The 27,487-nt window shown below is 39.8% G+C and overlaps 1 protein-coding gene across 1 annotated transcript; it reads right to left on the bottom strand.

Annotated features, from left to right (window-relative positions):
- Positions 1 to 7,676: 7,676 nt before the first annotated feature.
- On the bottom strand, positions 7,677 to 22,700 carry crispld2 (cysteine-rich secretory protein LCCL domain containing 2). Its single transcript, XM_080501723.1, has 15 exons — positions 22,581 to 22,700; positions 19,727 to 20,083; positions 18,433 to 18,551; positions 16,751 to 16,883; positions 15,526 to 15,641; positions 14,994 to 15,094; positions 14,664 to 14,861; positions 14,513 to 14,573; positions 14,333 to 14,399; positions 14,107 to 14,237; positions 13,936 to 13,979; positions 13,767 to 13,839; positions 13,391 to 13,466; positions 12,361 to 12,491; positions 7,677 to 9,358 (listed from the first exon to the last, which is right to left on the bottom strand). The coding sequence occupies exons 2-15, from the start codon at positions 19,994 to 19,996 to the stop codon at positions 9,307 to 9,309; spliced, it is 1,572 nt and encodes a 523-aa protein (XP_080357849.1). The 5' UTR covers positions 19,997 to 20,083; positions 22,581 to 22,700; the 3' UTR covers positions 7,677 to 9,306.
- Between the last annotated feature and the right edge of the window lie 4,787 nt (positions 22,701 to 27,487).

Genomic DNA, 27,487 nt, shown 5'->3' with positions numbered 1-27,487 from the left:
ACAAAGTTTTCTATCTTTAGACGGCTTTACTGTAACCAGTTTATGTAATAGCTTTGCAACGTTTCCTGTGCCCGTCATTAAGAAAATATTGTGAATCCTTTGAAGAGGAAGAGACTGATGTATTTTACTAAACATCGACCAGAATCAGCAACCGTGTAATGTTTTGTCTTTCAATGTTTTTCTCAGTATAAATATAAAGAAAATATGAATCTTTCATCTCTGTCTGAAATACCAGCTTATCAATACTGCTGCTGTGTGTTATCATGCTGATAACTTTTTCACTATTTTGAAGCACTTGTTTCCATCCCTAAACACTAAAAGACACTGGTGTGTCTCAACAGTGCACAATGTGTGTGGCTACTCTACAATATGTATAAGTATTGAAATGTATATTAGAATTTCTATTCTTAAATAAATCATAAGAATAAAAAAAAAACAAAAAAAAAAAACAACAACAACAACAACAACAAAAACAAACATTCTTGTATTTGTATATGGACTCACATGTCAATAATCTAACTGAAAAAAGTTGTTGTAAACATCATGGTCTACTTAAACCTATACCCAAGAACTAATTTTCTGAAAGACAGTTTATTTGATAAGACATAATGCGAGAAAAAAAAAAGTCACCATGTCACTTTGAATCAAAAACAGATTTCTTTTTTTTGTTCTTTTTTTTTTTTCTTTAACGTTATTGATCACACTTGCAAGTATTCTTGGAGATTGACAAAAGTAGGTTTTCAAAACAACTGGGCTTATGGTTTGAATCACAAAGCTCTGGCCACTGACTGAGGTGTACTCAATGTGCAGACATTTGTGTTTGATGAATGGGTTTTGAGTCTTAAATACACTCTTCCAAGAAACAAAGTGCGTCACTGGGGAGAAAGAAAAACTGTCCCTGAAAATGTTAACACCGAGATCAACAAGGTCCTATCATTTCAGACTAACAGTGGAAACCTATAGATTTGCTGGGCAGTGAGGGTTTAACTGCTCCAATCCATGTTGGTTGACTACACATTTTCGTCACAGATTCCTCATCATCTCTCTGACAAACCGCTTTTGTTCTCCTGCTCATAGTTGCCTCCGTCTGGGCCCGAATTCAAACCCTTTCCCTGGGGAAACCAGCCAGGGATTCACTGTGGTGGATCTTATGCTAAGTACAGACAAAGATGATCCAACAAAATAAAACAGAGATGGCGCGTCATCACATGAATTTCCCTGAGTGCTTTGGCAACATCACTGCAAGAAGCTGTCACATAAAATGTTTTGAAATATTTCTCTTGAGGAGTATTTCTGACTGATGTGTGAAGTGGTTGTCTGATTGACCTCTGCAACGTAATCATATTGGAGGGAGATCAAAAAGCAACGCTTCCTCATTCATTGCAGCTTTGATAATGAAGAGTAAAAGTTACATTACTGACAGCTTGCAGCTTCTTACAGATGATGAAGCATTCAAGCATTTAAGTGATTTGCACTATTTGCCACAATCACATACCAGTTTCAATGCAAGATGCACATCCTCCAACAGAAATTAGGTTCAATAGTCCATGCAAAGGGGTTTTGTTGGTCCTGGAGACCTGGGGTTTGGTTTTTAGGGTGATCAGATTTAATGTCATTCATGCCTGTGGATCTGAAACTATATACGCCAATGGTCTTCAACCATCACATTGAAAACGACTTCCTTTCCTCGAAACAAAATGTATCTCCACCAGGAAAGTCAAGCTCATTTTATGAATGCATCAAAATATAGATCGCAATGACTCAAACTTTCTGTTATAGTGTAAAGAATCCACGATAAAAATAATTACATTTTAAATTCACTTTTTTTTTTAAATAAATACATGATATGAACAACCTAAAATGTCTTCTATAAGGGAGCTGAAACCATCTTCATGATGTGAGTGATATTTGCCGTCTTAAGCAAACATATATTCCCAAAGTCAGAGTTTGGCATTGATGTAAATGGAGTTTCACTTGCAAAAGGAAAGCGTGCCTTCCCTGCAGCAGCTTGCTACAATCAGCTGTAAATTTCTCAGCGTCACGCCTCCTAATTTTACCACAAACTACAACTACTACTACAAATTCAACTAACAGTGCGACAAATAGTAGACATGCATATTGTGTAAAGTAGCTACATTCCCAATTTTAATTCCCACAAACAATACGTGCTCAGAAAATGACTTAACCAACAAAATTACATCTACTTTCAGTAAATGTTAAAGGGAGCGATCGACATACAAGCTGAAAAGCTGCATGCAGCTTCACACACGTTGTAGACTGCTGACTTAAGCTATCATCTGGGTAGAAGAAAGAGATGCCAAATCAGGACTGTAAGATGTTGAAAGACTACCGAAAGTTGAAACATCTTAGAAACTTGAAGCAGTAAAATCACTTATGACTTTCAAGAAATTAACAGTGCATTCTGAGAATTCTATTTAAATAATAAACTGTACTAGTCAACAGATAAATCCATCACAGTCTGAAATAGAGCCATTTCTGAGCATAAATGAACAAATCAAAGACCCAGAAGCTCCCATCTCAAGAGAAGAATTGCTTGAAGCCGTCCAGCACATGCCTGATGGCAAAGCCCCAGGACCAGATGGATACCCTGCTGTATTCTACAAAGAATTGTGACCTTTACTAAACATTTTATAGGATGGTTGAGAAGATAAAGGAATCTTCTACTATCCCTCCATACATGAATTGTACAAAAATCAGTCTTCTTTTAAAACCAAAAAAAAGATCCCACACTCCCATTGAGCTATTGCCCAAAATAAGCAGTCAAGCATTAGCAAGCACAAGAAAAAGGAAATTCCTGACCAAACAGGGTTCATTAACGGTTGGCGCTCCACTAACAATGTTGATTGATAGATCTTAAAGTCCACTGACACTACAACAAACAAAAGGCCATTATTGCCTCTTTAAATGCAGAAAAAGCCTTTGATTAATCTGGATTCAGAGATAATTTGCTGTCCCGGTTCAAAATATTGTGCAACTCACCCAGTGTCTATGTCAAAACAAATGATCAGATTTCTCCAAGCTTCAAATCTTGAAAGAGGCCCAAGGCAGGGGTGTCCGCATGACCGTACTGATGCTTCCTGTCAATCATTATATAATACCCACAAACTTTGATTCAGGTAAAATTGACCAGTCAGTAGAAGAGGAGCTTCCTAAGTGGATAACAGGCCCATGAAGCACAGGTGTGCAAGCTTTACTCAAGCTCCTGACATCACTCCTATACTTCCTTTGTTAGCGAAGTAAACTCAATTTTATTCAAGATAATACAGTAGCTTGAAGAAGTAATATAATGGTGTAAACACACCCTGAGGTAATTATATTGTGGCTTCTCATTTACATGCACCATCATTTGTGTATTATGTAAATATAGACTCTGTACAAGAATTGTGAGTTAATTGGCAAGTTAGGAGCTTTTCTCTTTACTATCTTGAGTTGAAATTGTCTGCATGCGGGTAAATTGAAATTGAAATGTGATCTGTTCAATTTGCAGTCACAATACTGGTTCTGATCACAACTCATCTTAATCCTAATTTGCATTTGGTTTCTTCAATTTTAGTAGTTTAGGTGTATTATGAGTTTTCTATAGTGCTGCAGCTGGTTTACCTTGCTCAGCTTTTTTTGAGTTCTCTGGCACATTTATAGGACCCTGACTCATATAGCCTACTCTATGTCACGTTTCCTGACCAGGAAAGTTAGTGGAAATTTGCAAAAAAAACAAAAAAGCAAAATGCACTTACACATTGATATTTTTTGGGAAGATTAGAAGCAATGCTGCTCCCTGTGTTGTGAGGGACAAACAAGACAATACAGTGAAAATCAACTTAAACACATGCTAAATAGATCTTTCAAGAGCACAACTAGGCATTTAAATGACTCCATAAAAACTCCAGACGTGAAAAGTGAACATAGCAAAAAGAACATTTAGTGCTTGAACTAGATACTTCAACAATGTTGTAGCATAAATATTTTGAAAGTCATGATTACTATAGTAAACTGACTCTGTCAGCACAATACATCAGGCTATGAGATATGTGAGTCTTCCTTTTTTTGCTTGATTAATAAAGTGGTGGGAAGATGAGATGTATTACTCCTTGACTCCACTTACAAAGTTAAAACTATCGTGACAAAATTGGCAGATGTGCTTTTTATCATGCATACATGTTGAACATTTCTGTTCATGATTGCTTAATAGCACAGAACGCAGAATACTTGCTGGGTGTGATAGAAATGTCTTTTTTTCCCACAATATTTAGCCAAAAACCAAAGCACTGTGCACAGAACAGCGTTATTATAGGGTTCAATCAGATGCTGGTAGCAGCATGAAAAGGTGTTCCAGTATTTGAAAAGATTGAAAGTTTGGAAAAACCGTTTCTGCAACACAAACAAAAAAACATAATTGAGGAGATAAAACTTTGGCTGACGTGGGAAACCAAGAAAGGAAGCTGGAGTTTCCGTTTTTCCATCCAAATAAGCCTGAGGCTGTGCATGATAATCTGGCTGGACAATCCTAACTCGATGAAATGCTGCAGGGAAGGTTGAGTGTGAAGACACCCTTGAGAGGAAAGACACGAGCTATCCATGATTGAGGAAACAAAGCTTTCCCCAATGATGTTGGTTGCAGATGATTGCTACAGGACAGACCTGGAAGAAGTTCAAAGCATTCTGCATATCGGTGAAGAAAAATTGATTTCAAACCGTAAGAGATGGCGAAAGAAACCTGTCGAGGATAAGACTGATTACCTGCCAAAGGTCCAACATACAAGGTTGAGATTCAAAATGTTAAGGGGAAACGCTGCAAGTCGTCTACATCAGTCAACACCTGACCAAAGAACGTAGCCATGGAAGAAATAATATCTCACACATACTGCTTTACAACTGCAATGAAATTTATTCTTCTGGAACTAAACTTTGAAATCACAAGAAATACTTAATACGTTATGTAAGAGGGCATTGTGTCAGGTAGTTTCCAAATATTCTCCTGAGATCGATGGCTTTTATACAGCCTCTGTCCTCCCTTTGCATCTACAAATCTTACAGCATTCTTGTGATGAGCAAGCAGGCCAGACAAAATCCTGTCATAACATCAACCACAACTCTGCTTCATCTCTTCTGGAGCGTGGCGTTTTTAATTCCCCTCTGTCTAAATCTGAAATTCCTCCACAAAACCCTGGCTGTCCCAACTGGCTTTCTTAAAAAACATGTGCTGCAATATGTAAGATCTCGGATCAGAAAACCATCATACAAGTCGTATAATTTCTGCGATACAGACCATTTTTCTTCAACAATCAAGATACTGTCCGGTGAATATGAAATACATTGCTCTTAAAAACACTCCAGACGTTCACTTGTTGTGATAGGATTTGGCCACACACTGTGCTGAACCACTAAAACCACATACAACAAAAATAAAAATACAGGACAATTGTATTCGTTTAGTTTGAACTTTAACGGCTGAATGTTGCAATTATTTTATTTAGTATGTGAAATCACAGTAAACAATTTGATTTCATTAACAGTGTTTAAAGATTAGGTAAATGTGAAAATGTATGTAATTCAGTGTAATTACCCTTGAAAGCATGTTTTCTTTACACTGCAGGGGGGAAACAGAATATTCAGAACATGCACAGACACAGAGAACATGCAAACGCCACACAATCCCAGAGAGGAAGGCACAATTGTCTCAGCATGTGAAGAGAGTGCTAACCACTAGACCACTGGACGTCCCGACACAGACTAAAGACTTCTGGACATAGAATGTGATGAGCATCAGAAGAACCAACAGATCTAAATTAAAATGTGCATTAAACTGACTTGTGTTGCCGTTGGTACACATTTATAAGGTTTTCATTTGTTTTTCTGGCAAAAAATATGGCCACAATGATCTGATGTGTGTCGTATCATATTCAATTTAGCACAATATTGTGAAAGCAAGGTTCCAAAATAAAAGTCCCAGTCCAGTTTGAAGTTCATGTAGGATTTGATCGAATGTTCTGAATGCCACTTTACGAGCAATGTGAACCCAAACACAGTGCTAACATCTTTTTGTTTCTCAACGTTTAGCCAAACCAGGAAGCCACACATCAGGACCAGCATCAGATGATCAATTACAGGACTATAAATGTATACTTCAATATTTTAGCAGTCTTCTTTTCCGCAACATATCTTTCATTGAAGGCCAATATGTTACCCTGTATGGGGAGCTTCATGACCGCATCAATACAGACAATAGTTTCCAAGGCTTTTATGTTTCCAGTCAGGACTGTAGTCAGACAGTTTGATTTACCTTCTGATTATTTTAGTGATCATGAATTTCAGTTCATGACAATACAATAGTTCAAATCAGAATTTCGTGCAGCTGCATTTCCATTCAGATAGTTTCAATCACTCGCAGACAAAATGCTGGCGGATAATTCACAGTACTATCAGGATCCTGAACATCAAAAGAAAACAAAATTCATTGGGGAGTTTATCGGATTATAATTGGTTAGCCAAATATAAACAAGCAAATCAATCTTTCCTATTCAACTCTTGACTTGGAAAAACTATTTATTACTAAACTATTTTGTGGGACGCATTCAGGGACGAAAAAGTCTCACTTTGGATCGAGCCCCTGAACTTGCTCTCAAAACAAGTTGTGACATTTACAGGCTGAGTACAAATCTTGATCTCCACTGACAATGGGAGTAAAACAGCCATCAGACAGTCCAGTTGCAGTTGTTTATCAAGTAAGATGTTCAGGGCCCTATCCAACCAGGGCTTAACTGGAATGGAACATCTGCATTTAATGTAATTCCTGAGGTCAGAAGAATTACACGAGTACAAGTTCGTGATTAACTCCCTCTCCCATTCCCCCGCCTCTGTCCACTCGCTCCCACCACAGCTCCTTCGCAAGGTTAAAACAAATACAGTAACCTTATCATCTCGTTCAGGCTAATATGGGATGTGAGAATTTCACCCTGTAGTGTGAAATACAGCCAGAACCACAGATTTTTATCTTTCTTCCAGCCTCCATAAGCTGAAAGTCTCCTGGCAGGTGATGCATGTGGACCTCAAGAAGCGATTGCTACTAATTGTTGTTCCACTTCACTCAACATGCGTCTGCCCACAAGAAACAGAGCCAGGTTATCCTTCCAAAGATAACGGCAGAGCCTGGGTGGCCCGGGTCTGAATATCGTCCACATTGTATGTCACGTTTATTTTCACCTAATGATCCGGTCAAATGCGGCAATGAAATTCAGTTTCTTCTTCTTCTGGCCTTCGTATTTGGTCATCCTCTTGTAATCTTTTGTTGTAGGTTCAGTTCTCCATCTGTCCACATGTCAAAGCGTCCTTGAACAAGACATTGAACCTCAAATTGCTCCCAATGGATGGATTGTGTGCCATGAGTGGCAGTCGCCTCCACTGGTGTGTGAATGCGATTGATATAAAGCGTTTGGGGACTTTGCAATTGCTGGAAAAGCACTATATAAGTGAAATCCATTTACCATTTACTGCAACGAATTTATACTATTTGACATACTCACTACTAAGTACACTTAACATATTACATAGTAAACCACAATGATTATTCCACTTAACATTAAAAAGGCACAAAAATAAGTAAGTTTTATAAGTAACTAGATATCATCAAATAATCAGACACATCAACCAATCAATTACTTAGATTTAATGAACCAAAACATCCATGTTTGCATTTGTAGGACACACTTTATTTCCGAATTGTGCAAAAAAAATATAGAACTCAACCTACACCTGTATAAAAACAGCCAAGACAAAGACACAAATTCACACAAATATAATCTTAATGGATAATGAACTCAAAAACAAAAATCATAGTATTTACAGTTCCCGTTACTTTACAAAACCAAATTATTTTACCTTTAATGATGACCTAAATGCTTAGCATAGCGATAGGATTGAGGTAGAATACAGAGACAAAGAGAGAGGAAGTTGTTGAACAATTGTATTACAGTTGCTGTTCAAATTTCATGATAAAAAGAATTGTTAATGTATTCTTCACGCTGAAAAAATCAACAGCTTGAGCGACAAGGTTCCATATAATGAGTTTTAACAATCTTAGATCCTCAACTGGTCTTGCAACACAAACTCTGTTATCAAATGTTTTTTAAAGGTCTAAATTGAGACACTTGTATTGAAAGAAGATAACAGTAAAAAATCGGGGCTGTAACAACATCATGAAATATACTTCCTGGTGCCAAATTGTTTCAAAGTGCAGAAAATGCCATTTGATTAAAAAAAAAAATAATACAAATATTCACAATGCAATCTCATTTCTATACACAAAATAAAACCCTTCTCTGTACCTGAAATGTGCAACACATTCAACAGTCTGGGGAAGTGGGCAAACTCTGTGTTTTCATATTCAATTATGGGAAATTAGGAAATGAGAAAAAGCACAAAAGCCAGAATAAATATGAAATTGGATATTAATGTTGATCAATATTAACATGCTGGTTGTAATTGTTATGGGTTGACTCCACAATACTGCCTTCATCCCGGAGGCCCGTCTCCATCAGCTAGCCTCATTTTATCACTTCCACATGCCTGCAACTGAAGCAGCACCAGCCTTCCTGAGGGACTCATTATTTCCCCTCAGATGTGCCTGCTGCCTGTAAACATAATCACTTACCCCAATGTTTCCTTCCCATTTGTGTCTGTCTAATAAGCCCTGGTCTTTCCAACCAACAAAACTCCTGCACTCACAATGAACACAGCACTTAACTTACAATTTAGACTTGGCTTCACGGTCTAAATGTCCATGAACAGAAAAGCAAATATTATCCAGGTGAGTAAACTAAGGGGGAGGGATAAATCTCAATACAACATGAACAGGTTATTATATTATACTCATTTTTTTTAAACAAACAATATATCAAATATTCTGTACAGAATGATTAAATACAGTGGACCAGTATACATTCCTGTGTATTTGTAATAAGCGCATTGATGTAAACACAATACTTTCTGGGAAAAGAAAACAAAACATGTTGAATGCAAAACTTCCAGCACCAGCTGTTCAATGCATCACAATATATAAAAGAGCTCTGTGTTCACAGATTCAAAGAAAAAGAAAAGTCCATCAAAATATTGGGTGATACTGAATGACAGGTGTGTTGATTACTAAACAAGAGAAACATCAATGACGCGTTTGATTCCATTAAAGGCACGAAGACAGATGAATGGCTGTGATGGAACCTCGGGACACTGTCTGCTCCTGGTGGGCTGCTGAGGTGACTCTGGTGGTCTTCAATCGTCCAAACTTAAGCGTCACTCTCTAACAGGAAAGAGCCGGAAGGAACCTCCCTCTGTGTTGCTTTTGCTGCAGACAGACGGTACAGAAATGTTACATTTACTCCCAAAAAAATGCATCACTTGTCTACAAAAACCTTTTAAGAGCTTCGCCAGGAGCTTCTTTTAAAGAAATGGAGAGAAATGGATCACGCAAATACAGTCGAAGCTGGGACATTCTGTTATTTTGTCAACCTGATTTCTCAATTTTCCTGATACTTAGACAAACTTTCTGAATAGTTCCAGCAGCTGAATCCATCAAGAAAAATGTGAGCTCCGTGCTAACAATAACTTTGGAAAAGAAACATCCACCAAATGACACATTGGCAGGGTGACTCATCGTTGCCATATTTCTGACTTTGACTTTTCCAGCTACCACATGTCTTAAACTCAATGACTGTAATTGGTTAATCAGCGGAATACCTTGAAGCTCTGCCATAATCAATATCGACGATAGACCGTTGCAATTGGTATCCAGTCACAGATAATTGTCTGCACATGAACGTACTAAGTGGCTGACAACATTTCCATTCTCTAGGAATTGAATAGGTTGCAATTTCTTCCCCAGCAAGAGTCTGATCCGACGTTGATGACGTTGGCGCAGACTCTCTCTCTCTCTCTCTCAGGCATTTATTGACCTCCTATCTGAAAACTCTGCATGAGACCTTTGCAGCTTTGCATTGGATTTCATAGAATCTGGGTTGTATTGTTGCTGGCCATTCAGCAGTTTGCACACTCGATTGAAATGTATGAGTAAAATAAGCAAAGATCGCATGTGTGGCCCATCCACACACTAGACCACACTATTACTCTTACAACCCCATATGCCAGCAGAACTGCCCACAAAGGCTTCCTTGCTAAAGCTCAGTCCACTTGAACTGGCCACAGACATGAGAGTGATTTGAGAAACATGGTGTGCAAGCAGAGAACCCACTGCATGCAGGATTACACTGGACATAAATCAAGATAGGCTGGAACATATACTAGCCCATTTCTGAGGCTTTTTTTTTTTTTTTCAGATTCTCTTGTCACATTCACTTTGATTATAATTGTAATGTTTTCATTTTAGTTGTTTCTCAAGGTCTACTTTACAATACTTGCACTGGTCAGATGTGAAGGCCTGAGCTGAGCATAGTATTGAAGATAAATATTATTTCTGTATATACACTCCATGAAACTGAATTTTCATGCACTGCATGAAACTGGCTCAAAAAGGTTTCCATTTCCCATCAGAGTTACCAAATGTTCATGATTAGTGAACATAACACAAGTATGTGTTATGGTTTGGTTTGGTGTTCTGCCCTTTGACAAGGGTGTTTCCAGGAAATCCTTGGACAATCCAAAATTAATTTACAAGACTATGGGGGCGGGTCTTTTTTAGAATACTACAGCTTGGGATGAGATGGCTTTTTGGTGATATTTGAGTCCACATACTGAAAAAAAATAGCTTGCGTGTTATCATAAAAAGAAGTCCACAAGTCCAGCCACACAAATAGTCTGGATCAAGAATTATACATGGATGGATGGATGGATGGATGGATGGATGGATGGATGGATGGGTGGATGGATGGATGGGTGGATGGATGAATGTTGATTGAATACATGAAATAATATTAACTGGAAAGTCAGCTGATAGGAACACACAGTGAGGGTAAATGTCCACCTGAAAACATAGTGGCAGACCACAAGAGGCATTCATAATTAAAAAATAAAATAAAGAATAATAATATGTTTAGACATCTTTTCAACAAAATAATATGCCATTTATATATTAACATATGTACAACATGTAAAACTGACCTAATATATTATATCATTTTGAACTAAAATATATGATGGATTCCTCAATAGATTTTTGTAAAAGATTCCAGACACACTATTGAAGTCTTAGTATCATACAACATAGTGTAGTATTTACAGCACATGACCCTAAATTGAGCTTACTAGATGCACTGGGTGTCTGAAAACTGACATTCTGCCTCTTGCAAAAGACAACAATAAATGTGGAAGTTCCCAGATAGGGTCACTTGCTATACAAAGGGATAAAGCCCCTAAACCCCGATTCAGACCCTTTGTTTGATGATTGTGTGATTGTCAGCATTCAATGTCCCTGTCAGCTCCGCTTTGCAGTAACCTTCGAAGTTGGGCATGTTTCATCTTTATCAGGTGCTGTTAGTAGTGTAGTATTGCTGAACTCTTGTGAATCCCTGCATAACCTTAATCACTTCAAATTATGTCTTCTGCGTAGGGTCCTTGTCTGCTCTGTTTACTGCAAACATCATGAGGTGGATGTTTGGCGATAAACATGACCAGATAACACCAAATTATGTTTGAGAACTTCAGTAAAGTGATAGAAAATCTACTTCAAGGTTAAAAATAAGTAAATAAATACATTTTTAAACTGCTGGTCTTTTCAGACTGGATAAAAGAGACTCCCCCTGATTAGTAACTAAGGAGTCTTAGTACATTCACAGCTGATTAAAGAAAAGCTGCTCTACTTTTATAACCAATAACTTTATTATTTTACAGATATAGCCCCTCCTTTACTTATAAAATGATATCCTATTGTTCCCGCTGTTATTGTTTTTCATACTTATTATTGTACGTATTATTTTCCTTTGTTACTCTTTTATTTACTGTAGACTTGCTCCTGCAATAATGCAGATTCCAAACTGTGGGACAAATAAAGGATTATCGTATCTGAGCTTATCTTATTGCAAAACAAATACCCGGTGTGTAATTTTATATATCTCATTGTGTGCACAAGAAATGCCTTGAGTGCAGATAGGTGATACTGTTGAACTAAATTGAAAGCTTTTACTGACGATACAATGAAACGCCTAAGAGTTAAAAGGTAGCACTCAGTAGTTAAAGTGGTTAGGGTAGTCTAACTCGAAGAGCAGAACTTTCTAACGTTCTAAAGTTCAAATTCTTAATAATGCTTCCATCACTGCTCACATCCATTCAACACGGTGACTTCTCAATTTAGTGTTGCACTTCTTGGTTTGTTGAAACGAAGTACAAAAGTGGTACCTTTCAGACTGGATGCCATTTTTCAGGACTCCAACATAGCTCTTTCTCTTGTCCAGAGGCAACACGTCAACATATCCACCTTCGGGTTTGATTACTCCTGCATGGATCGCTGCTTTACAAATGCTGGAGTTCTGTTAAGAGAAAAAGGGACACCAAAATAATAGCCTTTAACAAGCTGAAGAGACTCCATGAGAAGAAAAATGGCATTCATAGATTCATAGATTAGTAAAAACGTCACAAAACAAATAACAGTGACAGACACATGTCAGCAAACATGCAGACTCAACACAAGGAGCAGAGCCTGAGCCAGACGTCTGGCTCCAGTATAGCAGAGCCTGAGCCCTTATCAACAGTCTGTAGTAGAATCATTCATTTCTAGTCTAAACACAGATCCCGCTGTCTATACTCCCCGCCAACGATTGTAACCAGACCATTTTCCTCTTGTGTTTAACCAACATCCAGCTTCTACATCACTGTAGAGGGTTTTTTTTTTTTTTTTTTTTGCAAACCAGACATTGCGAAACAATCTCTTAGCATATTTGTTTCACAATTATGGCTCTGTGATGTCACCAAGGGTCAGTGCCATCCACGAGAAAGCTTTATAAAACAAAAGATTGACTTTGCGTGAAGACGGAATGGAAGCTCTAAGATACAGGGTCCTCTACAGTGACTGATCCAGAGTGATGAGCTCCAGCAGTCTTTTAAAGTAGGCTCTTACTCAGGAACGATGCTGAGTGAGGAATTTCTGAATGGTCAGTCTCTGTATAGACATATCGCTGCTATTCTGTGGCTTGCTTCACCATTACTCGACTTCTCCATTAGAATTAACCATACTGTTATTATTCAGCTGCTTTCCATAACCGCCATGTAATGTAATAATGGAGCAGATATCTTTTCCCTGTGATTAAAACTGAAGACACATCAAGAAACAGCAAAGCACAACACTGGAAATCTCCGTGTGCGATCCATGATCATTTTTCTAGATCATTCAGTCGGTGCTCGTAAACAAAAAATAACTTGCATTACTCACATCTGTGTAGATGTTGTTTCCAATCACAGGTGACCAGTAAGAAGGCTGAGTCTTGCAATTGTCTGGACAAATGACTCTAAAGGATTGAATGGAAGTTAGAATATTTTTCACTCCTTGTATATATTAAAAAAATCATCAGACTTCGTATGGAAGTACACATAATGAGATAATATATGAATAAATGGCAAAATTACAGTGTGTTTCTCTTTAAATAAACATTTACAAATGGATTTGTAAAGCTAAATTTGATGGTTACAGCAACATATTATCATTTGGATTTCATATTAATAGGTCTGTAGCTGTGACAATAATCAATCCATTTTGATATCTATTTGATGCATTATTGAATAACAAAATGCAGGATGTCTCAACTCACCTTGGACAGCTTGAGTAGGGTTTCTTGAATGGGCAGATTTCAGCCACAGTGGTGTAGCAATCTGCAGTATATTCTGTCACAATGGGAAAACACAAAAACACTCAATGCACCTAATATGTGTGAGATAACTGTCAGTTCCCAAGCAATTTTGAAGAAAATGTGGACTTACCTTCCATTTTGGTCACCACAAAGGCATTGCCAGGCTTGTATTTACTGTAAGAGAAACATCAACGGGTTTACAAATCATTAAGTGAATCATAGTGGGAGGAAAACGTAAGTGCTGCACCAGCAGACCAGTTTTGGACCAATTTTGAAAGTAAGGTGAATCAGAAATATCTACCTGAGAGACTCAACACCATTTTTAGTGCCTCTGACAAAGAATGGAAACTTGTCCATCCTTGTGACGTCAACCAGCCCTCCGTTATTGTCAATTGCACCAGAATGGATCGCAGCTCGGCAGATACTTGAAAGCTGGAATAACGAAAATTGAACTCTTAAAAGATGCTTTCACTTTTAAAGATGCTGTATTGCGTGAGATGTTTGTTTTTCATGTTGTTGAGACTCACCACATCGTAAGAGAGCGTTCCCCAAACTTTTCCTTTCTTATGGAGACAATTAGCGGGACAATTGTATCTGCAAATTAAAATAATACTGTAGGTTGGCAACTAGAATGAGCTAAGGACAGAGTGCATTGTCAGGAGCATTAATAGGATACATCATATCAAACTTCATGATGATAATCTGACCTGTTGCAGGTTGCTCCTCTGCACTTGTCTCGCAGTCTGGTCTCACACTTAATGTTGTGAACTAGAACAAATATTTTTTTAAAAAGAGTTAAAAGGAAGAAGAAGACATGTTTTAAAATTTTAAAAGACAGTCAGGCATTCCTGCAGCTACCAAGGTAGGTGTTGCTGGGAGTTTGGGACGATGGTATCCTGGGTGTGGTTGGTTTCGGGCTGGAGGGCTTGGACACTGGTTTCTTGGGTGTAGAAGGTTTAGGTTTGGGTGCAGGTCTGGCGGTGGTGCGAGGTAGCAGAGGAATCTGAGGTTTCTCCACTTCATTCATGTCCTCTGTCTCTGAGCGCTGAGGGTCTGCTAATGGCCAAATGAAACACAGATGGAAAATATAATTTCATCCGTGTTTCCCTCACGTTTCAACCTGGTTAGATTAGTCACATAGGCCCGTATTGCTATGAAGTTGAATGAAAACTGTGTTATGTTGTTCACCTTTATAGCACTGGTTATTTTTGCATCCTCCTCCATAGCTAGGAGGACACTGAGAACAGGGACGGCCATGCTGGTAAGGCGCCTCTCCGATCCAGTTGCCCCTGTGAACAAAGTGCACAACGGACAACTTCACTGAGGTGGAAATTAATCATCAGTCAGCCGTCACTGGGCTCGTGGCCGTGAAATTACTTTTCCCACAGTCCCAATAGTCATTAGTCCCATAAACTAATAAAAACTCCCCTCGTTGTCTCTCAGGCAATTACATCCTGTGGGCTGTCTGGAAAACAAATGCTTACTCTGCTCTTGTTTTCTCTCCCCTTGCTTCATTATAATTTTTCGATGTCTGATTTTTGGAGGTATTTTAATGGCACCAATATGTCTTGAACAACTTGTGCTACATATCTTCTGTACAACTATATTAGGAGCACACGGTGTAGCATTGGTCAGGCCTGTATGAAAGCGGAATGTAAACAAGAGTCCAGAGAACATAGGTGTTGATGAACGGTGGAACATGGAGGGAAACTAATCTTACTTTGGGGAGTAGTTGCACACAAGGTAAATAGAGTTCTCCCATATTTCTCCCCAAACGTTCATCCTGGGACACGTATGCACAGCACAGCCCACTCGGTTCGTGGTCGCCCAGACCAGCTGTAAAGAGAGAAACACATACAAGAATAATGTACATGAAACTTTGGAAGGAGCAGACACAGAGCACAGTCGACTTTTCAACTCGTAGCCAGACACCACTTCACCAGTAATTACTGTGGAAGCACCAAACTGGCAGCTATAATTAATGGGTTCATTTGGACATCAAGGGGTTCCTGGTCTTTGTTCTTTCCCATAAACCCACTGTTCCTCTGTGACATGAATGCATTTTTTCTCATCCTGAAGAAAAGAAGTTTACAATTTTTGATATGCTAACAGACAGGAATCCATTGAGGGCACCGGATTGTCCAAGGTAAAATAAAACGACTTATTAAACAGAAAGCTGCTATAGTAGTGTTGCGGATGAATGGTGTGCCATTTGAAGGGGAGCACAAAACAACATAACACAACACAACACAACACAGCGTTTTCCAAAACTCCTCCACTTTCCTCTCTTCCTCCTCAGGAAATGTCATCTTTTTCTTCTGGAAGCAGTGAGTCAGCGCACCGGCTGATGTCTGCTGAGGCAGTACAGTGCACTCAAAGGGCATGACAGCCTGGGCTGCAGATACATCTGCACTCACAGCAAATGAAGGGCATGGAGAAGATGATGATGCTCAGAATTGGCACGAGCTCCCTCTGTGCACCATCTTTACAAGAATTCAGGTCAAGTAGTGACAGATGCCTGCTGTGTCTTGAAATGACTACCAGATGGCAGCGATCAGGTTTCAGGGTGAAGACACAGAGAAGAGTCTGGATGTTTCTGTAAACTCAACAGCTACTAAGTAAAGTCTAGAAATACTGGAAGCCAGCTCGCACATTTCTGTTTCCTTTTAACGGCTCCCCTCCAACCCCATGCAAACAGCTTTTCTTTCTATCTGTTTCATTTTCTTGTCAAACCTATCAGTATCTTGTATTCAAGGGTATTTGTATGAGTATTTCATCATTTGTATCTAAGTGATTGTCAGACTAACTATGTACAGTGCAGAAGAGTTAAATCTACACTTGAACATACCCACTGACAGCTCAGTCAGAAATATCGGTGTGTTTTATTAGTTGCAGCTGATGTGTACACAAGCAGGGACTAGAAACTCTTTTTTTCACCGTCTCACCTGGGTGTAATGGGTGCACATGGGCCCCGAGCAGCGGTCTGGACACCAGGGATTGCACTCATGAGGGTAGGGATAGGTGTAGTCTTTCACCTCATCATACCAGGCCTGGACATGGAAAGCAGGTGAGCGGTACCTGTTGGGCAAAGGCAAACAACCACAGACAGTAGATCTAGTCACAAGCCATCCAGGTACTTGGGGCACTGGGGAAACATCTGCAGGAGTTGCCAGGTGCCTTGGCTCGACATGAGAAACACTGCATGGAGTCTGCATGCTCTTCTTTCAGCCCTCAAATGATGAATCTGAATTTGACCTGGCACACAGAACAGTGGTCTGCCCCTCTAGAACAGGGGAAATTAAATCAGGCTGGAAAAAAAATAATAAAAAATCTGCGCAAACGTAAGCATGGCTTCAAAGCCGAACAAGTCAGTTGAAGTGATATCAATCAGTTATAGACATCTCTTTTTACGGTATTGAAAAGTGCTGACCTTTTAAATGGACAGCAGAGGGGGAGTGAAAAAAATACACTCCACATCAGGGTATGTTGGCACAGGAAGAAAAGAAAGGGGCAGACAGGGAGAGGGGGAGTGGGCCTGTGAGAATGAGAGCAGATTCCTGGAAGGGCACCTGCTGAGATAGCCATACACTGTTATACACAGAAGCCTACTGTGTCTGCTGTCCTCTCAGTCATATACACACACACACACACATTCATACAAAGATCATGCTTTGTGAGCTGGCATCAACTAACAGCACCCAGCCTGAGGATTCAAGCAGAAGAAACTTTCAAATTCAAACTAATTTCAATGTTCTCTCTCTCTCTCTCTCTCTATCTCAGGCATGTACGACAGCAACAAATAGCCACTCTTGTCTGTTCCTGGCCATTGTAAGTCTTCAGCTGCAATTAAACACTAATCACTTTTTCATGTATGAGGAACTTCATCTTACCTATTCATCCCCCAAACACATAAAAAAATGGATGAACTTTTATGAAAGCATAACACATACTTGTGTTATGGTTTGGTGTTCTGCCCTTTGACAAGGGTGTTTCCAGGGAATCCTTGGACAATCAAAAATTAATTTACAAGATTAGGGGGGGGGGGGGGTGGGGGGGTCTTTTTTAGAATACTACAGCTTGGGATGAGATGGATTTTTGGTGATATTTGAGTCCACATACTGAAAAAACTGGCTTGCGTGTTATCATAAGAACAAAGATTTACATGCTTCAGCTGGCACAAGTCCAGCCACACAAATAGAGTCTGGATCAAGAATTATACATGGATGGATGGATGGATGGATGGATGGGTGGATGGGTGGATGGGTGGATGGGTGGATGGGTGGATGGATGGATGGATTTGCTAAGACATGGAACATGTATGTTGGGAGGCTGGGAGAACATATGTTGTTATCATTTAGAAATTACATTATATCAAATAAGTGTTGCCAACAACGTTAAGAAAAATTGTGTAAAATATACTGATATACAACACATGAATTTGATATTATGACCAAACCTCAGATCTTGAATAATAAGCTTTAAAAACCATTATGTGGCTCATCCCTAGCCATGACAATGATTTTTAGAAAGTCAGATTCACAGTTTATACAATAAATAATGAAATTAGAAATAAACTCCTTGTCTATAAATCCATGCAAACTAAAGTAAGTATATTGTTGCCTCTCACCTGCCCCAGTGAACTGCCAGGTTTTGTCCGATAGACATGAGCAGGTCCTGAGGTCCGTGATCCCAGTGACACTGCTCGGCCCAGTGAGTTGCCGACCGCTCCAATTCGTCATCCCAGACCTGCGAAAAGCGAGACAAGTTCCTCATTGAATTCACTCTTTTTTGAGATGGGTAGGAGGATTTTACCACAGTCACCTGCTGCATCCTGTTGAACCTACATCATGTTCTGACTCAATAAATAGCTAACCACAACCTGTTCGTGGCTTCTGCTGCTGCACTTCCTTCCCAGGGAGGTGAAACTGAGCTGCATACAAGTACAACATTAACTGGAGATGGTGACATTTGAGTGGGGCTGCTGGTGCCTGGCCCTTGTCCACTACAAATCTCCAGCAATCACAGCTGAATTATCCACATTTCCTGAGCGGGATCCTTTACAGCGGTGAAGAGGAGGGTGGAAAGCAGAGAGGACACCTGACTCCCACTGTAGAAGGGGCGCTGTGAAGGGAGCACGGACTACATACAGTGGAGCCCCTCAAAGTACAAGCCCTCAGTAAATTTCCAGCCTTTTGGTGGTCGCTAAAACATGCACACACAGACACCACTGTAACCCCAAACACCCATGCACTGACACTAACACACACTGCTTGTTCATTGGAATTTTAGGAGGCAAAGTAAATCTACACACACACACACACACACACACACACACACACACACACACACACACACACACACACACACACACACACACACACACACACACACACACACACACACACACACACACACACACTTTCCTCCTCACTGTAACTACGCTTCAGAGTCACAGGCCACCACTGCTCCTTCCAACCATCAAGACCATGTGGTTTTCACTAACTGCTGTGTATGACTCCTATTTTACTCATCAATATGCCTCTATGTCCCACAGTTTTACCTTTCAAGCCTTATTCTCTTTGCTCCCCATCACCCTAACCCTGTGTCTCTCCTGAGTTCTCCGAGCTGTTTGCAGGTAGGACAGTGTCAGCATTATTATCCTCCAGTAAAAGAGTGGCACAGCAGGCTGGCAATAGCTCGCGCGATGACTGCATGTTTCCAACAGAGAGAAAAGATTGGTTTTATTGCAGGAACACCTCTTTTCTAGGAAGGAAAAAAAGCCATAAATTCAAATTACAGCCTAATTTCAAAGCTTATTGTTGCTGACATGTAAAAATGCTGTTACTTGTGATGGTAATCCGAAATCTACAGTTTGATAATCCTTGATGGTTAAGAAAAGAGTGACTGGGCCAATGTCTCACCATGTGCTCCATGTTTGAGGCGGTAGGATAAACGCCGCCCCTCAGCTTGTTGTGCAGTTGGAGGATCTCCTCGCGGTCCGACCAGAGGATTGCTCGTCGGGTCCTGTTGCCAGCTGTGTTGCTGGTGCCGTCCCGATTGGTTTCCTCCTCATAGCGGCTCAGAAGCTGCCTGAGCTCTTCGGAGTCCGGCAGAAAGAGAGAAGCGGAGTGCCTGACCGACAACAGCACGAGGGAGAGGACGGGGACCCAGGTCATAGCAGAGCAGGTCATGCTGACACGAGAGCAGTCTAGGTTTTACGCTTTCAGACCACACTCGACTTCCGAAGGATCGTTGCTCTACAGAGTCCTGAACACAACCTGCAGGGAAGAAATATATAGTGAGCCTTTCCCCACTGAGTGAGTCAACATAGTGCTTCTTACAAAATACTGGCACAAAAATTACTAAATTAATGTAGGCGACACTTCCTCCAATAAAAGTCATCATCATATATACATAGCAACAGTTTCCCCGCAAACCTTTCTTCTAATATGTCACCTCTCTCGTCTGGTTGGTTTCCTAATTCCCCAGCAATAAAACCTTCTCATGGACATAAGTACGTCATAATGTTTCACCCTGTTATTGTGCTATTTTATAAACAATACTTGGTGAGTCTTTGTCACATGTGAAGTATTGTGAAGTGCAAAGTGTCCAAATTGGGAACTTCTGCTCAGTTCGTCAGCTCTCTGTCGCGAATTTAAGTCTGTTCATTAGCTACACAAATACAAAATGATGCAATCCAATTCTACAACGCTGCAATTCCTCCCTTGGTAGTCCTTTTTTTTAAACATTAAGGTATTAACATTTACTTTGAATGGCCCCTTTTTGAAGTTGAAGAGGTGGCGGTATTGTGGAGCTGATTTGTTGTTGTTCTCTATCCTATTCTTTTCTCTATCATCATCCGCTGACAGCGCACTGCAAGAAGAAAGGTGGGTATGCAGATGCTGATGAAAAGGAGTTTCCCACTCTCCACTTCCTCTTGCTGGATTGTTGGATTTTTTTTTTTTTGTACTCCATTTTAGTGTAAAGTATCACAACGTGACTGTGTTGTAATTGGCACCACATATAAAAGCTGATTTGGATTCAAATGAATTATTATGAGTGGTGTTTGAGACATTATCTGAATTAAAATGTGGTGTTGAGTACATTTTAAGAAAACCTATCAATATAACGCAGCTCTGTACATGACTATTGAAGCTCTAATAATAACCAGGACTTAGGCCGACCCCTTGATGACAAAGGGTTGACAGTATCAAATTGTCATTAACGTCAATGAGATTGCACAGGTCCTCTAAAAAAAATATTACAGCTGACGTACTCACTCTTAATATCTACTCGTTGATGTTAGCTTCACAGTATATTCTGGGTCACATGACTGGAAACATCTCAACGCATTGTGCAATGGTTTGTGACATCAAACTGTAACATCATTCAATCTGTGGCCCTCAAAACAATATTTGATTCGACAGTTTCAGTTCTTACTTCTTAAACACAAACTGTGTCAAAATTACCCAACAAGTTAACTTCCACATCCCAAAGAATATAATTCAACTTGATGAAGACTGTGTCATTAATACAATCTTAAAGAAGCCTTCTCATGATACATTATTAATAATGAAGGGCTTATTCTTCAAGAAATGCAGCATTTGTTGCAACATCATAAAACACATCTCACCTCTTCATCCTCCTCATCTGATCGTGTCTGTCATTTTCTAACCAAACTAAGGAGAGAGGCCTGAGTTCAGTTTGACAAGCCCTCACCCAGCGGAGCTGTCTTTGGGCTAAACACCGCATTCCTGACACAACCTGGGGAAACACTGTGTATCTCACTCTTTATCTAACCTCTCTGTGAAAGGCAACGCGTAAGAGGGAAGACGTCCAAGATTAAAGCTGAACTAAATGTGCACAAAGAGGAGTAGTCAGTCAGTATGATCACAGAAGAAAGCAAAAAACAAATAAATAAATAAACCATGCTTGCACCGGTTGCTCTTATCCCCGAGTCTCTTCACCTCTTTCCCTCTGGCTGCAAAAGCATCTTGAGGTCTGGCAGCGGTGCTGTGTCAACATGCTGTGCCAGCTCTGGGCACTGTGAACCAGCGGGCAGCCCAAACACCACACCCTGCTCCTTTACTCTGTGCCCTGTCTTCACACTGAGCCTCTACCAGCTTCTCTGTCTGCGCCCTTCTCACAACTCTCATGAATTTTATACCAGAGTGACAGACAGAAGCCCTGGACACATGAATTTTGGTCCTCTCCGTAGCGCCGCTGCGATCCATGTGATCTGAGGAGACACTGACCTCTTCCCCACCTCACCATGTGGCTGAATGTAAACAACTGCCCATGCAGCACTGCAAATTGTTTCATTTACATCCATGTTAGCAATTCCTTATCAGCATTATCAGCTCATTCATAAGTTTTCTTTATTAGCTTTCCATCTGCAACTCATTAAATTGTTAAAGGTTACTTTCTATAATTTGTATAATTCTTAAGGCCCCAACATAAAACAATCATGAGGTTAAAATGACAATCATCAATAAATGAATAATATTAAATGTCAGCTTTTAAAAGATGAGCTTTTAATTGCATAAACAATGCTTTGCATTCGTTTTGTTTTTACTTTGGTATATTCATAGTGAAGGTGTAGCACATAACGTGTGTTTATTGGTAGCCTTCAACTAAAACATGGTTTTCAAAAAAGTGCCGATTAAATCTAAGCCTGGAAACCTACACAGATAGACAATTTGTAATTTCAGAGTGAACTTGAAAACTACAGGTAAAAGTTTTAGATACACATGTGTAATGTCCCATCTGGCTCACCTCTGTCCTCCTCAGTTAGTGTCCCGTTGTTGGTTTATTTCAGAGCAGAGTCCTGCAGAGTTGTTATTCCCTTATGAGAGGAGAGAGACTGCTGCTGCTGCCTGTTGGCTGCGTTCCTGAAGCACATAGAAAGTGAGCAGGCTCTGAGAGCCTTATATAGAGAAGGAGACCCCTCAGGACCAGAGGAAAAAATGAGTGTCTCTCCTCACTCCCCCACTCGCCAGCCTCCCTGAAAGTAGGAGGCTGTGTTCTTGGCAAATGCAGCACGCCTTTGCGCGCAGAATACTGTCAGGAGGAAAACTGCAAATCCTGTAAATCAGCGGGCTGTCAACAGAGTCAGCGGCATGCAGTCACATCTCCATCTCTGAATCACGTCTGGTCGACAGTTATTACCCAGATATGTGTCCTCAGAGCCACGCTGCAAGGTAAACAGTGGACCTGGAGACCCTCAGCAGAGAGGAGTCGACCGAGGGGAGATCAGATAGTTCACTGGACTTCAGTCACTTCACCAGAACACACACACGACCACACGCAATATATCCTGGGTCACATCGCCTCTCTGCGTCTGTTCATCTCCACCACTCTGTCATACAGTGCCAGAGATTAAGAAAACATTTTACAAGTTGAAAACAAATCAGCCTCTTGGCGTTATGCTTTACTTGGCTCTTTAAATCCTCTGAAGAAATATATTATGAAAATGAAAATGAAAATACTTCTAAAAGTATTTCTGTGATAAGATAAACTGTATTTCCTGTTCTGTTTTTTCTTTGATGTAACCCTATTTTAGATAAAGATTGTATTTTGGTGTAGTGGTTATATGGTGGTCAAGCTTCACAATGGGACTAATCATCCCAGGTTTGCGTTTGGTTGGCCTTTCTCTGTGCAACTTCTCCAGTCACTCTGGTTACAGCTCATTTGTCACTCGAAATTGGAGTGAGCATATAATTTGATATTTTTTGTTTTGTTTTGACATCTCCCTACTCCTTGAGGGACAGCAAAGTATACTTTATTAATATCGATGAAGGTGGACTGATAATATTATTTTTATGATTGTTGTTTTGATTATAATAATGTATTTTTCTCTCATTATTATTAGTATGTGCTTTGTTTTATTATTGTCTTTATTTAAAAAAAAAAAAAAAAAAAACCTTTTGCAGTCATACACCAACTTTCCTCTGTATAAGGTACATATTTGACAAGTTATCCCAGTTGGTGACTCGACGGCGACGTTCACACTGCAGGTAAATGCGACCCAATTCCGACTTTCTGCTCACGTGACCCATGTCCGATCTGTTCTGAGAGAGTGTGTGTGTAGCAATTCACATTTTCACACACCAGATCCAGACGTGTTGCGTTTAAGAATCAATCACATCACGACTAGGTTCCTCCAGATAACCGAACCAGTCCCTTAGTACTGTTATGTGCACTTTCATACTCTGTAGCAGGTAACTTTCCCAAGTAACTCATAACTGTAAGCAAGTACTAATTCTAAGTAACTTGCACAATGCTGCTCACTGGTATTACTCATACAAATGTTCGGAAATAACACTGTAATACTATTCTGCGCCTGAGCAGCTGTGCTTATCCTACAATATCTATATAGTCAGATTTTTTTTTCAAACTTGGGGAATCGCAGCCACATATAAAAGAATAACACAATACCAATTATGAACATATATGTTTAGATCATATCTCTGTTCAGAAGCAGTTGAAAAGCAGAATCATATTGCATAGGCTATTGTTTACTTAATTTATGAAAATCAGGTTTTCATTTCAAATTTAGAACAAATATGTCCACATTTAAAAAAAAAAAATGTACGAAGTGTCAGATACATTTGGATTTTTCCTACATTAAAGAGTTCATCAGTCAAATACACTTTTCACAGCTGTGGGCCCGTGGACAGGAGAGATAACCCAGTGGGAGAGCTCTAGACGCCCTCGACATGGTGAAACAAGAGGAAACGAGGTTCATTGGGTGTCAGTGTCACCCAGAACACCACACAGCTAACAGTGCTGCCACCCAAATAGTTCATGTGTTAGTCCATCATCTGCTTCATTTCAGTCTTACGAGAGCATGGCACCTCAGAGGGAGTGCCAGACTCTGGCTCATCGTGTATCAGCTTCCCTTCCCAGTATGACTATGATCTCCTGAAGAAGAAAAGTCGGACGATGCTCTCAGACTGACCTCATGGGTTTATCATCTACATTACCAGCTCAGCAAGTTCGAAATACCTTCAAGTTTTGTTGGTCCTCTAAAATCTGAAATGCTTGACACTTTATTGTAATGTTTTTGTCAAAGTTACCGTGTACTCAGACATGTAATGCATCTTTTTCCTGGAGTTATTCCTCGAGCTGATTATCAAATATATAAAACAGACCTCGCGTTTGGATCACCATCAACAACTTTAACAGATGCTAATGGATTTGGAGTGTGTTTGCTCTTATCTGGATCTACTCCTGGTTGTTATCATGTCCTGTAGAAATGTAGAAACTTTGAAAATTGTCTAGATTTCTAATCACTTTTGACTGGTCTTGCAGTTTCAATATGTTGGTCACTGCGCTGAGATTTCCTTGGTGAAGAGAGTAACTGAGGGCTGTTTCAGATATTTCTGCTCGAATTGGGTTCTCCATCTGATCACTGTTGATAGAAAAGCAGAGTGCCGACATAAAGTGTGCTTTGCATGACTTCGACCATTTAAATAGCACTCTGATGTTATGGATTTTACAAACCACTGGGTTACAGTCAAGCACGGAGAGAGGCAGTAAACAGGATGGTACCATTAGACAGGATTACAGGTCCAGTGTTTACAAGTGCCACGTATAATTAGGACACTCACAAAAACAATACTCACAATACAGTGAAAACAGCTTTGCAAATTAAAGGTTATTAAATTTGGTGGGAATGTGGAGAGCTTTCAGATGTTTCACAATGATGTCAACAACCACAGGCTCACCTTGATACACATACACTTCCAGGATGTTTGATTTAAATTCCCCCCTCTTCAGCACATTTTTTTGTCTCTGCAGTGAAATGAAGACTGTGGACACTCATTGCTTTCTGCTCTGGTGAAATCATTAAAGCATGCATTTTGTTAATTTCTTCTTTTGCAGATTCACAAAAAATGTCCAAAACAAATATTTGACCTCCAGTGTATTATTTGATAACACCGTCAAGTCTTTACTCGTGTGGCTGAGAAGCTCATTTTTAATCATTTTGAGGTAATCCTTTTTCTTTCTACCATGTCAGCGTTTGACATGTGTACTTCTTAAAAACCATGACCCAGAAACAGTTTGTGGCAAAATAAATAACACCTACCAGAATCCAGATAAATGGCTTTGTGCTTATGTGTAATCATTATGTGGCCCGAGGGCTTCCTGTGCACGAGTCCAATTGCAGCATGCAAAATAAAATGTTATTTCAATTTCTGATGATTTTACAGCTTTAAAATCAAAACGAATACAATCAGTTAAGTCGTAAAATGATTCAGCAACAGCCCATGAAGAGAAGAATGAAATCAAGATTTTTTTTTTTTTTATATGTGCCATAACAAGAATATCAATGTATTTCCCAGTCCTCTTCATGAGCAATGATTTATTCCCGCCTTAATGACTTGTTCCAGAAGGACGAGAAGAGTTACTCATTACTCTTCTGCAACAACTGATACATAATTCATCCCCAGGCAAATGGAAACTCCCAACTCAGCGTCAGTCTCAGCTAAAGACAACAGCAGGACTCAAACATCCTTCCCTTGTTTACGTTTCGACTTTATATAAACTAAAGCAAGTGGGACACGAGTTTGACTTTTGGTAAAGACCCAGTAGAAACAGCATTAACCAGGCCACCACACAGACCGCAGCTTTGTTCTGTGGAAGAGCAGGTTTTATTTGAATACGGGCTCATGGAGGTCTTTGAAACTCTGGTTGCCATTATGTTTACTTTCCTTAGAAACTGTGAGTGCCCGTGAACGTCTAAACAAGACACACAAACTGAGATGCTGCCGGAGGAGGAAAGAACTGTGGGAGGCTAGATGAAGACACCATATGGTGTTTGCAGCTGATAATAAAAACAAACCAACGAGAAGATCATAACTGAATAAGAAAATGCAAAAAATCACAAGTATGGAAGGCAAAATTAGCTCAATGTCAGTAAATAAGGCCAGAATGTTTTATAGGAAAACCTCATATACTGAAGCTACGGTGGTTTACGCCATCATTACTGAAGAGCAGGGAAGAACAGCATGTGGTCCATGCACTGCTTCAAAGCAGAAACCTCTTGTTCATGAACACCTGCTGTCATTAGCTTTAATCCATCCACCGTCTAGAACATCCTTATATCCTGCTCCAGGGGTGCAAGGCACTGGAACATTGGAGGGTAAATGTAAATGACTGAATAGAGATCAAATATGATCCATTAAATAAAATATTGGAATATAAATAAGTTTAACTAAAATCTTACAAAAGGTGCCCGAGTAATGGACTTTTTAAATGGTCTCAAACACGACCAATAATCAAATGGCTCAACATTTTTGCAGCACAAAACCCATTCCGTGGACAGCTGGTCTCATCATGAAAACTTCTTTCCATTTTAAAAAGAGTTGACTAGCATGTATACAACCACCACCATCCCAAGACACACTTGTGAATATAGGTGGTCCATCCGTAGGTGTCCCAACGTGTAATTTTCTTCTCAGGCTGCCGGCCCCCAAAATAAGATGTTGGAGCCACCTGACATCAAAAACGCAAAGTACTTAGGAGTTTTACTGTGAAGCCACACTTTGGTGGATGGTGGAGCTGCAGCACGTTGAGAATAAATAGTAAGAGAAGTAGAAAAACCCTGACTCGGCACATTTTTTTCAATAATGGGTCTGGTTCCCATTAAACCAAAGAAGCGAGCTTCGCCGTGGCCC

Source organism: Blennius ocellaris (assembly GCF_963422515.1).
Source record: "Blennius ocellaris genome assembly, chromosome: 1".
Lineage (NCBI taxonomy): Eukaryota > Metazoa > Chordata > Actinopteri > Blenniiformes > Blenniidae > Blennius > Blennius ocellaris.
Note: the sequence above shows the minus strand (reverse complement) of the source record. Positions and strands in the feature narration are given on the sequence as shown.